The sequence below is a fragment of the Physella acuta genome, unplaced genomic scaffold (assembly GCF_028476545.2).
Source record: "Physella acuta isolate Inbredline_101_S28 unplaced genomic scaffold, ASM2847654v3 ptg000464l, whole genome shotgun sequence".
Lineage (NCBI taxonomy): Eukaryota > Metazoa > Mollusca > Gastropoda > Physidae > Physella > Physella acuta.
In genome coordinates, this window is record NW_026731983.1 from 446,346 (window position 1) to 460,000 (window position 13,655).

Consider the following 13,655-nt stretch of genomic DNA (forward strand, 5'->3'; position numbering starts at 1 on the left):
CGATAATATCAAGTGCCCCCTCCCCCTTCCCTCCCAGAGAAAAAAGTCTGAAAGAAACACTGCATGTGTAAAACTCGAATTACGCAAGATCGTGTAATATTTCATAACATTTTTACTAAACCTTCTAAATCCATTTAAAAAACCATTCAATAGACAGAAACTACGTAAGCTTTTTTACTTTCTAGTATATACGAAGTATAGAGAAAGTCTTGTAATTGTGCAAAAAAAAAAAAAAAATCGAGATTTTTACAAATCTCGACGTTTTACACCTCACTGATACGGAAAAACATAATTTTGCAATCTTGTCCGTATGTCTGTGTGTCTGTCTGTGTGTGTGTAAACACAATATTTTAAGTAACGTTACAGCTAGATTGATGAAATTTCATATGTAAGTGTTTTATCAAAATCGTAGATCCTGATCAACTTTTGAGCGATTTCCGATAAACGGAAGTGGTACTTTTTCTACTTTGAATTTTTCAAAAGCCTATAACTTGAGTACTATTTCAGATAGATAAATGAAATTTTACTTGTAAGTAGAAAATCTAATTCTCTACTTTCTGTCAAGTTTTGAATAATTTCTGTTGAACGGAAGTACTAATTTACGCTTTTTCCGATTTCTCAAAAAACGCATGTAAATTTATTAAGTACTAATAATTCTGTTTTCTACTAGATTTTTCTCTATTTTTAAAAGTTTAAGTAAACAAAAATCATGTCTATATTCCGAATTGCGATCCCAATTGTGATGTATTAGAATATTCGAGAAAGTTTAGGGGAGATCACTCTCGGTTTATTTTACTTATTACTTTTATTACTTATTTACTTTTATTTAATAAAACAAGATTTCTCTTTTACTATTGGGAGTTAAAAATTACAGTTCATTAATAACTGAAGCGGAAAAAATGCTTGATTTTTACATTCTCGTAGATCTATATACGAAGTATAAAGAGAGTCTTGTAATCGTGCAAAAAAATAATTAGAGATTTTTGCAAATCTCGATGTTTTACACATCCCTGAGTGGGAAAAGCATAGTTTTGCAATCTTGTACGTATGTCTGTGTGTTTGTGTATGTGTGTGTGTTTATCTGATTATGTGTCTGTGTGTGTCTGTTAACACTATAACTTGAGTACCGTTAAAGCTAAGTTGATAACATTTAATATGTAAGTATTATTTCAAAATCGTCGATACGTATCAATTTTTGAGCGATTTCCGATAAACGGAAGTGAAACTTTTTCTACTGTCAATGTTTCAAAAAGCCTATAACTTGAGTACTATTTCAGATAGTTAAATGAAATTTCACATGTAAATAAAAGATCAAATTCTCTGCCTTCTGTCAAATTTGGAATAATTTCCGTTAAATTGAAGTAGTAATTTTACTTACATACATATTTGAATATATATATATGTATATATATATATATATATATATATATATATATATATATATATATATATATATATATATATATATATATATATATATATATATATATATATATATATATATATATATATATATATATATATATATATATATATATATATATATATATATATATATATATATATTCATCGCCTACTCTTTTCCTCTTGCCCACTAAGCTGTTAATTTTTATAGTTTTATATAAAAAGGCGGCGATTCGCATTCACAGAAAGTATTCATGATTTAGCGGCCTAAGGTTCTCTTCCGCAGTCGACAATCTGTTGTCGTTGATGCTGTTCTTAGAGCAAACGTTTCTGAACTGTCATACATTTTTCTATTAACCAAAACACCAACCCTAGCATTCCCATTCTCTGGTAGCGATACTGCTCTGTATGGGAACCACTGGTGTGGGTTAAGCATGTATCCTTAAAGTAACACTATGGTAATCACAGCACTAACATCTTTTAAAACACAAGTTGGAAACATATACGGATGATCACTAACGCTTAGGAGCCTGATGTGGTCACTTTGATTCGAAGCAGTTAAATAATAAAGTGGGAGCATGGAGGAGAGAGATGGAAGAAGTGCAGGCTACTGGCAAGACCTGGCATGAATTAAAGTGGAATGGCGAAGATTTGTTGCTGCCCTTTACTCCACAGGGAGTGACGAGGATTAAGCAAGTACATTATAAACATTATAATTTAATTTTCAAAATCTATTTGTAGAAATTAAACTATAGGCTACCTGGTACCATTTTTGAAGAACCCTTTTTAGCTTCTCGTCAACACAACAGGATATATCTGTTTAAAAAAATTAAGTAGATTTAATGTATTACTTTAAATATTTCGCACACCTAAGAATAAACTATTTGTAATTTGTGCTTCGCATTGCTGTCGTCAGTAGTTTCTAAATGGGGAAAGTTTTAGGCAACTTTTTACATTGGCGAAATTACACGCTTTAATTGTCAGACAAACACAACCATAGATATAACAATCAGAGTTTCTTTCAGGCATCTCTTCGAAGAAAGTCTACCGCTCTCCATTGAACGAAATGGAATCTTTATAGAAAACAAAAACTTTTACCAGTGCGCCCGTAAAATGTTGTCCGCCCATGAGAAAATTCCCCCACCCCCCGGAGAAAAACGTCTGCAAGAAACACTGATAACAATACGGTCATTTAATATCTTCAGCATTAGATCTCAAGAACTCATGATGTCGCTGCAATAAACCAGTTCTGATGGGTATCTGACCCTATTTATGCCTAAGTCACATAAATAGGTGAACTCTACTCCACCTGTACCACCAGATTTGGGAGAGCAAATTTACTTGCAATGCTGTGCAAGATTACGACTAAAACGAGATTATCCCGACTCCTTAGGGTGCACTACCGCTCACTTGGTAACGTCTTGTTGTATCTGGATTGGTCTACTGTAACAGGCAAGTGGTACTCTATGTCCTTCTTGCACTCTAGCAAAGTGCTCTAGTTGATTTCATGTACTGAATTACTATATCCATATGAGAGGATCACTGTTTGCAGGCGTTATTCTAAGTACAAATAGAGAAAAGAAGAACTTTAGTGAGAATCAAAACTTAATACGTTACCTGCTCAAAGCAATATATTCACATTCCTCTTCATTAACATAGCTAAAGGGTTCTTCCCATTATGATCAAAATCTCCTCACCAAATCATCGTATCTGTCTATACATGTTGCAAAGTAAGAGAGCTTTAACAGTTTAAAATTATGTCCTTTCAACCCACCGCATACTAGTATACACAATTCTTTGAAAATAAGCAAGATATTTATAAAAGTGATAAAATAAGTTTTTCTAGCCCCATACCCCCCCCCCCTTTTCAGCCTGTCATCTCTTTAAACAGATAGATCATCATTAAAAGAGTTGAATACCCCCCCCCCCCCCACACACACACACGCGCGCATGGTAGAATAGTAGGCACGTGCCTACACAATTTAGGAAAATGTTAAATGTAAAAGCTCGGTAAACTGTGCTGTCTTAGCACATCCACCGTTCTGAGCTTAGCTCATCCACTGGCTCTGAGTTTAAATGAATAACTGCGGTTGTTTTCTATGGTTTAAAACCCGTTCAACGGGCGCGAGCGAGTTGACTCCTCCCATCATGTTGTTGACAAGGATTAAAAACGTGCTTTTTTTTAGATTTAGTAAACAAAGCGACCGTAAAAATAAAAACTTAAGCCTAATATTAATTCAGAAATTTTAAATTTTTAGAATCAATGCTATAAAAGTTGCAACTCCAGAGAACTTGAAAATAATTTGTTGAGTTTTATTTATTTTCACTTTCGTAAGACAAATATGTCTCCGTGATCGATAACTATTTGTTTACAAAACTTTGCAGAAATAGTTTAAAAATAAACAATGCAAATTTAGACCCCATGACATAGTTTTCCTTTGTTTTCGCTTATACTGTTTACAATAAATTTTATGGCAGCCTATCATATAGCAGGATTCCGTTGTTTATGTCGCCATTACACGTGAAAACCAAATAATTTTTGGTTTTTTATTTTTTATTTATTACCAAAAATATTAAAAACATCAAATACATCCAATCTTCAGTAAAGTCCAAAAAAAAACAGACTGACAGGATTTTATCACCACATTAACTACGCCTTGCACAATTTTTAAATTTATTAATGGGCTTCTCGAATACCTTCTCGCTCTCGTCCATTAGTGATTAGATGGACAGTATGACTCAATATTTTTGGACGTTTGGAAGAAGTCTGAATTACATGGTGCATGAACTATAAGAAATCTGTTCATGTTAAATATTGGGTAAAGTCACGATAGAGCGTCGGTTATTATTCCGGAAATGTACAGCAGTAAAAAAAACAGTAAAACCATGGCGTAGTCTGCCTAGCAGTTCCGGAAACCACCGAAAATACTGTAAAACATAATTTATAATACATTATGTTTTAAAATGCGCATAGATTGATTTTAATTGCATTTTAAATACTGTTTTGCTAATTATCTTGTATTTCTAATTATTTTAAGTGTATGTGCTAATTATTGCTGCAACTCAACATTGACTTTAGTAAATCTAATCGTCTTGTTTTACTAAATTAGGAGACTTGTCGCAAGCTTTTTTTGTTTCTTTAATAATAAAAAACATTAATTACTACACTCGACTTTATTAATTATATTTAGATTTACTAATTGTTGATAATTTTCTGTCAATTAAACATTAAATTAAGCTAAAACATTAATTCAATGCACTTGACTTTATTTTTATTTCAACGGTCAAATAAACTATTGTTTACAGTAACGTATGTTCCCAAAACTCAACAAACATTACCAGATAATTTCCGACGCTATATCGTGAGATTACCAAACATCGTTTGTAAAGTTAACATATGTATTTTATTACCATGTAAACCTCTGGCCGATCGAATTTTTGAAATGGATGTTCTCATTAATATCACTTTAAATGTTGTTCGTGGACAAGATGATGGAAATACAGTCGTTCATTTCCGCGTACCGCGCAAATCAGAACTAGTGCTCCCTTTTAAAATCATGGTGTGCAATCTTAGCTATAAACACGGTGTGTAATCTTAACCATAAATATTTTGTGCATTCTTAACCATAAATATAGTGTGCATTCTTAACCCTAAACATGGTGTGCAACCTTAACCATAAACGTGTAGGCTATTCTAGTTTGGTCCGGCTTTGAGCTCGCATTGGAGAATCCATGATGTTGGTGTAAAATGTGATACATATAAAAATAGCAAATCATTAAAAAACTCACCAGCAATGTGTCATTGTTTTATCTTGTGTTGTTTATCAACTAGTCAGGTTTGATCTTGTGTTGTGTATTAACTTGTCAGGTTTGATCTTGTGTTGTGTATCAACTAGTCAGGTTTGAACTTGTGTTGTGTATCAACTAGTCAGGTTCGATTTGGTGTTGTGTATCAACTAGTCAGGTTTGATCGTGAGTAGTTAGGTTTCCCATGCTCTCGGAGTTGTTATGAGCAAGAGAATCAGTAAAACGTGCTTACAAATGTAAATTGCCGACATTATATTTTGAATTGTTATTAAATGTAATGATGGTATAAAAGAAAACTCTTAGGTTAATTAATATTTTAAGAACATAAGATGATAAATATTGTTGGTTTTGCAATGTTTAATTTAAATATCATAATAATAACTTAATTTAATGTAACATATCTTTTCATTGAAAGGTGATAGGTAGACAGTCATAACAAATTGCGATTAAAGAATAGAACGCCAACATTTTGCACGGTTTAAGATTTTACTTAATAAACTCAACAAAACTAATATGATAATGCATTAGGGTAACGAACTAACGATATCACTACGATAAAAAAATGCTTAAGATTTAATGTTGCATTAGAATGTGCCAAGAAGTAATCTCATTTGTAAAATATCACATTAAACACACCCACTCTGATATGTAATTGGAGTAACGACTTAAAACGCCATGAAAGAATATACCATTAAGTCACATGTCTGAACTCTAGAAAATCAATGATATCTAAATATTTACATATAAGACAAACGCATCATAGATTCCCGTAACTGCAGCATGCTCTTCAGCAGCAATTTTGATCCACTTTCCTCTTTTTTTATAACTTTCTAAGTCTCGTCTTTCACACCGGTTTTCATGTTTCTGTAGGCTTGTCCAATTGTAATTCAGACATAATCAGTCTCCTTTCTGCTTCCCGTTGTCGCATTTGTTTCCTTATTTCAGATCTTGCATCGGAAATCTTTAATTGTGAAGATACCATTTTTCTAATAATAGTCCCTGAAAATTCTTCCTGTTTTTCCAGTGTGTCATGCACGGATGTAGTTAGACTCAGCATCCTGTTGCGTAGGATTACGTCTACTGTATCAACAGAGTTTGGTGTGTCTTGTCTTGGATGAACATTTGGGATCGCTGGTTGCACGGTCTTGACGGTTATTCGAGGTTGTCCAGCTTCGGTGATGCGGTCTTTAGTTTTCTGGACATTCTTATAATTTGCTTCTGTATATCGTCGATCACGAAACACCAACACATCGACTATTTCAATCAACTGGTCGATTTGTTCAATTATTTGCAACTCGTCTTTGGTTTTGTTGTCAAACAATAAATATTAATTACACATGTGAGTAGAGTTTATGTTGCATTAATTTTCTGAACAGTTTTGAACACTGGGGGGGGGGGGGGGGTAAATGCTTCAACAATCAAATACCAATAGAAAATCCATTCAAACGTTTTATCTGTAATTGTACGTCAAAGAGTGGACAATTTTACCAACATATGCACGATGGATACTTTGCTATACACCTGCATGCAATTTTAAAACGTTACACTTTCTCCGGCAAAATTCGACCGTTACCATCGTTACGACTTATTGCGATTTTTTTCTCTCCTTGAAATAAACATTGATTATGATCGTGTAATTAATTTAACAATTTATTTTGCGAATAGTTAAAACTTTATCTACAACTTTACATTTACTAACGTATATTTACTTGAGTACTAACAGTTTATGTGGTCTATGTACTCACAACACCAAGATGGTAGGACTAGGTAAACCTTAGTCGTAAATTCGATCAAAACTAGTAATGTGGGCGAGAGAGAATTAATGAATATGGCTTTAAATATGAGTATATTTGTAATGATTAAAGGTGGGGAAGAGGGGGTGGAAATCGACCACAGAGCTATATAAAAAATCCGAATATTCTTATATAAAATAACAGGGGATGGGAACTCGGGCTATAGACATGATTTTTAATCGATTTTAATTACTTAAAGTTTTTAAAATAGAACAAAATCTCGTAGACAAAAGAATTGCACACCAAGTGAACACCAAATACAAAAGTGCATAATAGTGCGCAATATTATTAGTACTTTATAAATTCTCATGCGGTTTATTGAGAAATCGGGAATAGCTTAAATTAGTACTTCTGGTCAACGAAAAATTTTCAAAATTTGACAGAAGCTAGAGAATTAGATGTTTTACTTACATTTAAATTTTTTTTATCTATCTGAAATAGTACTCAAGTTATAGACTTTTGAAAAATTCAAAGTAGAAAAAGTACCACTTCCGGTTATTGGAAATCGCTCAAAAGTTAATAAGGATCTACTATTTTGATAAAATACTTATATATGAAATTTCATCAACCTAGCTGTAACGGTACTCAAGTTATCGTGTTTACGGACACACAGACAGACAGATAGACAGAGACAGACAGACACACAAACATACGGACAAGATTGCAAAAATATGTTTTTCCGTATCAGTGAGGTGTAAAACGTCGAGATTAGATGTGTAAAAATCTCGATTTTTTTTTTTTTGCACGATTACAAGACTTTCTCTATACTTCGTATATACGAGAAAGTAAAAAAACGAATGAAAGCTGAAAGCAAACGAAGCGGTTACAGAAAACTGTAGTATTCAAATAATTAAGGATGTTTTGATACTAAAAGCCAACCATTTAGCCTTTAGTTAGGCCTAAATGTATTACAAATGAATGACGTCATTCTTTTGCAGCGTGTCACAACAATCCCTATTTTTCAACACACGAAAAAACTTGACTTCTCAAAAATCACATCGCTGAGTTGTACTCAACCTCTTCCCACCACAAATCACAATTTCTATCTAAAACAATATGTTCATCATTATATTTGTTCTGTAATAGTGCACGCTGTCATAACCCTGGATAAGCGACGTCATTTATGGGCGATCTAATATTGGTTGAATTACTGCATAAAGTGTTCAAAAGTTCGACCTCCCAACAATCGTTGTCGTCTTGTATGGACAGTAATAAGTCTGAAAAGGTCTATTAGCCATTTATTTCAACTATATTGAAAAATAAAGAAAACTTACTATACAGCCTTATATTAAAACAATACAAAACAACCATATTAAACCACAAAATCAACACAACAGTAGACAATTTCTTAAATGGAAACTTCTCTATTATTTTTGGAACATGGCCTCTGCTCGTATTTACTCAGTGTTGTCTCGAACAGGGTGGTTTAAAGTTGATTCCAGGATACTTTTGACTGGTTACAACCAGTGGCGTAGCCAGGATCGTCTCAAGGGGGGGGGGGGGTTCCAATTTTTACCCGGGGACAAACTTTCGATTTGCACCCCCCCCCCCTCAAACTTTCGATTTGCACCCCCCTCAAACTTTCGATTTGCACACCCCCACCCCCCTCAAACTTTCGATTTGCACCCCCCCTCAAACTTTCGATTTGAACCCCACCCCTCAAACTTTCGATTTGCACCCCCCCTCAAACTTTCGATTTGCACCCCCCCCCCCCTCAAACTTTCGATTTGCACCCCCCCCCCCCTCAAACTTTCGATTTGCACCCCCCCCCCCTCAAACTATCGATTTGCACCCCCCCTCAAACTTTTTATATATATACCGAGGGGTCTATGGGGGATATGACCCCGCCCCCTAACCCCCCCCCCCCCCCCTTCCTACGCCACTGGTTACAACCATCGCACATTACTAGCTTCGTTGGAATTTACTAAGGTAAATTAATAAGGTTTTACCTAGGACTATATTGATGTCATCACCCACACATATTTTAGTACTATATATTTGATGTACTTGCAAAAGCCCATATAGTAGGTCTATGTGTTCGACTTAATACCCCCCCCCCCTACAGAAAAACTCTGAACGGAACTGATTTTTTTAAAATGGTGAATTAGGAAAATAAACATTTTCTTTACAATATTTAAGAAAGTAAAATAAGTTAATTTGTTTTTTGCAAACAGGCAACTATTTTAATTATAACATGAGAAAAATAACTCCGCCGCCTTAACAACACATGCGTTACAAAGCTCATAAGTGGCACACACTGGAGTTCTCACCTGAACTTAAGACAATCGCTGACTTAAGTCAACTGAACTTAAGACATTCGCTGACTAAGTCACCTGAACTTAAGACAGTTGCTGACTTAAGTTTATCTGTGCATTCTCCACCTGCTTCAGTCCTTCCTGTACCTGTTTCAGGCTTTAAGAAAGATTATTTTTGAGGTCAAACGTTTCCCCTCCTTGCTGTGCTTGTCCTGCCGAGTCCATTACTCTGGGAATCGTTTGACGTCTGCGCTCCGAGTCTCGCCACTCTTGCACCAGATCTTCAAATCTCTTCTGATCATTGCGTTCTATTTCCCTCCTTTGCTGCTCATCGCCTGTTGAGTCGTCAATTTGATTTTCATAATCCTCCCTTTGAATTTTCAGCTCATTATCGAAGACCTGTTTCATTTCTTCTTCCTGTTGTCGACTTTGTTGTATTTCTTCAATACATCTGCGAGAGATAGCGTTTTCATCAGAAACCTGTTTTTGTAGAGATTCCAAGTTTTGAGTCAGGTCTTGAAGAGTACCAGAAAATTCTACCTGCTTGGCCGGTAAGACCTGGACAGTATTAGTTTGACTCCACATCTTGTCAAGTGTGACTAAGTCTACTGTCTCCTGTTCCAATACCTCTGCTGTCTCTCGATAATCGCCATCTTTGTCTCGCATTCTCTGCTCCATTTCTTCAAACTTTTTCTGGAAATTCTCTTCGATTTCTTGTTGTTTTTTCTTAATAAGTTCGAGTTCTTTAATCAGATTTTCGTCTTCCTCACTTTTATCTTTCAGCACGAATGCCGATTTGGGTGGAGAATCTGGGCAGTCAAGTGGTGAATACGTGACTGGCATACTTTGACAAATACAATTTTCACGTGAAACCAAGTCTTCATTCTGAATACGGCTGTTTGTGACTTGTGTCAGCTCGACTTCTGGTCTAGTTTCTACCTCATCTTGGAACATATTTTGGATCGGGTTTGGGATGATGTTGTTTTTAGTTTTCTGAACTCTTTCAAAGCTCTTGTTGGTATAGCGGCGATCGCTTAGCAACTCATCGACTTTATTTATTAATGCGTCGATTTGTTCCGCTATAACCTGTTCGACCTGAGTGCTGTTGTCGAATAAGATGAGCCTATTGTCACATTCTTCTAGCAACTCTTTAAAAGCGCCGTCTTGTTTTTCGCACCATTGGGGGAAGGTCGTTCTCTTGTCAATGGTTCCACGCTGTTCTTCCTTGAAAATATCCCCGCATGTCATAATTAAAATACCGTAATTGCGTAGGAAATTTTCTCCAAGGACGTTTTTTTAAGGCATCAACTGCGTCCTTTTCTTCACGAGTGAATCTGTTCCCATATTTGAGGACCAGAAGAAAAGCGTGATAGCCTTCAGGATTGGCTGCCAGAGCCAACTTAGCGGCCTCAGTCAACTGCTCAACTGACTGTTCTCTGTCCAGCCTGGTGTCACAAACTGTCAGACCGTCCACGACTTTTAACGGACGATCGTTGTGTTCTGTAGTCTCGCTGTAGAATTGTTTGGTTAACGAAGACGTAGTTGACCCGCTTTCGAACGTCCATTCTCTTACTATTGTGTTTCCAGTCGCACTTTCGCCGTTTCCGGTTTTTCCAATCAGTAGCAGATCAATCCTAGGTGGTATACACTTGGAAAAAAAAAGAAGTTCATGTTGCATACACATTTGGTATAATAACATGTTACACAACAAAGTATACACAGTGTCACTTCCCACTAAAGAGTCGATTAATGACTTAATTGCTGTAAGGGCTTCATAATAATTACGGAAGAAATGGGTTAGAGTGTATCGACTTGAATATGTTTGTTGATATAGAATATGTGTGGTGTGTGTATGGGCAGAATAAAGTAGTTGACAAGACGAGGGTGGGTAGGTGGTGATTAGATAACAAGCATCAATTTTAATTTTGACGCTAGGCAAAAATAACAAGGAAATAATTTAGTATTAACGGTAGACCTTGATGATAGACGAATCAGTTATGTTTTTTTAAATTCTCCTCAAATATGGTTTGTATAACCATAGACTTGAGTAAAGTTATTGAACACACCAAAATAAGCCAATTCAGTCCACATTTGTAGTAGTCTAGTTGCAGAAATTGTTAATATATTAACATAAAGATCAGCCGCCCCCCCCCCTCCCCTTCCTCTATATCTCTTACCCTCGATTACATCTTACAGACTGTCTACTCTATAAAGTGTGTAGTTTGAAATTAATTATTAATAAACAATTTATTTCAATATGCAAAGAAATTAATGCTGAAAGTACTGAACGTCTCAACGTTGTTAAAATCCATCGTAATTAAAATCTAATGTTATTAAAATTTAACGCTTTTAAAATCTAACGTTATTAAAATCTAAAGTTATTAAAATCTAACGTTATTAAAATCTAAAGTTATTAAAATCTAACGCTATTAAAATCTAACGTTTTTAAAATCTAACGTTATTAAAATCTAAAGTTATTAAAATCTAACGTTATTAAAATCTAACGTTATTAAAATCTAAAGTTATTAAAATCTAACGCTATTAAAATCTAACGTTATTAAAATCTATGGTTATTAAAATCTAACGTTATTAAAATCTAACGTTATTAAAATCTAACGTTATTAAAATCTAACGTTATTAAAATCTAACGTTATTAAAAATCCAACGGTATTAAAATCTAACGTTATTAAAATTTTATGTTATTAAAATTCTACGTTATTAAATTCTAATCCAACATCGGCTGTTTCTGGAGAACAGCATGGTCTAGCTGTAGAACAGCATGGTCTAACTGTAGAACGAAAACCACATGCTCGGATAGCGGGGTCGAGGCAGTAGGTCGTCTACTGACCAAGGTCCACCCAGTAGGTCGTCTACTGACCAAGGTCCACCCAGTAGGTCGTCTACTGACCAAGGTCCACCCAGTAGGTCGTCTACTGACCAAGGTCCACCCAGTAGGTCCTCTACTGACCAAGGTCCACCCAGTAGGTCGTCTACTTACCAAGGTCCACCCAGTAGGTCGTCTACTGACCAAGGTCCACCCAGTAGGTCGTCTACTGACCAAGGTCCACCCAGTAGGTCCTCTACTGACCAAGGTCCACCCAGTAGGTCCTCTACTGACCAAGGTCCACCCAGTAGGTCGTCTACTGACCAAGGTCCACCCAGTAGGTCGTCTACTAACCAAGGTCCACCACTAAACTAAAAAAGGCAGTGCGAAGTACTGATGGAGGAAACATTAGCTTGTGGGGAACTTATGCTTTAAGCGGTTGGGAAGAAATGATCGTCGTTTAAAGTTCAGGGTAATACATTTTAATAACGTTTTTTTTTACTATATTATAGCTATACTAAAGTTCAGGGTAATATTGGAAACGTTTTATTTACTATATTATAGCTATACTTAGGTTCAGGATAAAAATGGGAACGTTTTATTTACTATATTTTAGCAAATAGGAATAGCACAATGTTTTCACTCCTGCAAAATCTTTATCTCCGGAGATAATGGTTTTAAAAAACACGATCAGTAACTTGCGATCTCTAAATGACAGTTATCTACACATTCTTACATTCTTACGTGGGTGCCTCTCAAGCAAAAAACGAAACAGTTCTCCGTCGTCAAACAATTGATACTTTATAATCTTTCAATGTACACTTTTATCTAATTTAAGGATCATTAATTATATATGATTATAAATGACTAATCAAATGTGTAGTAGACTCAACATGTGAAATTATTTCAGTGTCATCGGAAACTAATGTATTTGGAAAGTTACAAAATCGTAGAGTTAAAAAGAGTTCCAAATTGAGTTACTAGATTTCCTAAAAATCCTGTAAAATAATATTTGAGCCACCCGTACCATACTTAAATGTAGTGTAAGTATATCACTTTACAAGCTATTCTACAAAACAGCAAACTAAATCCTATCATACGAGCTCTTATACAGACTCACCCTTAGGTTATCTTCGTGCCTTACAGTATATGGCCTGCTAGTTATTGTCTTGCCGCCTTATATGTATGTGGAAGAAGGGGCATTATATATATATATATATATATATATATATATATATATATATATATTATATATATATATATATATATATATATATATATATATATATATATATATATTTTTTTTTTAATTAAATAATTTATTTATTTTTTTATTTATATATAACTATAACAACACAAATGTAAATAAAGAAAACATTAGGATATAAAAAAATTACTTTAAAACTTAATTATTAGTCATTATTTATACATTTTAGTTATTTGAAATATACTATTTGCTTCTTTCAAAAAATTACGTTCCATGGGAAAAAAGATTGTTGCAATGGAAAATGAAAATGCGTTCAAATTCACTAATATAGCATTAATTTAAGTAAAATCAACATCGATGAAAAC

General features: G+C 34.6%; 2 protein-coding genes across 2 annotated transcripts in view; both read right to left on the reverse strand.

The window, feature by feature from the left end:
• Positions 1–13,655, reverse strand: part of LOC131943638 (uncharacterized) — a 123,562-nt gene that overhangs the window by 39,037 nt on the left and 70,870 nt on the right. The gene's annotated exons all lie outside the window — the stretch shown is intronic.
• On the reverse strand, positions 9,361–10,507 carry LOC131943675 (golgin subfamily A member 6-like protein 7). The gene has a single exon (XM_059303889.1). It carries the CDS (start codon positions 10,505–10,507, stop codon positions 9,419–9,421), a length of 1,089 nt encoding a protein of 362 aa, XP_059159872.1. The 3' UTR covers positions 9,361–9,418.

Excerpts from the sequence above, each read along its gene's own strand:
- LOC131943675 (XM_059303889.1), bottom strand. The coding sequence starts at position 10,507 with ATGACATGCGGGGATATTTTCAAGGAAGAACAGCGTGGAACCATTGAC.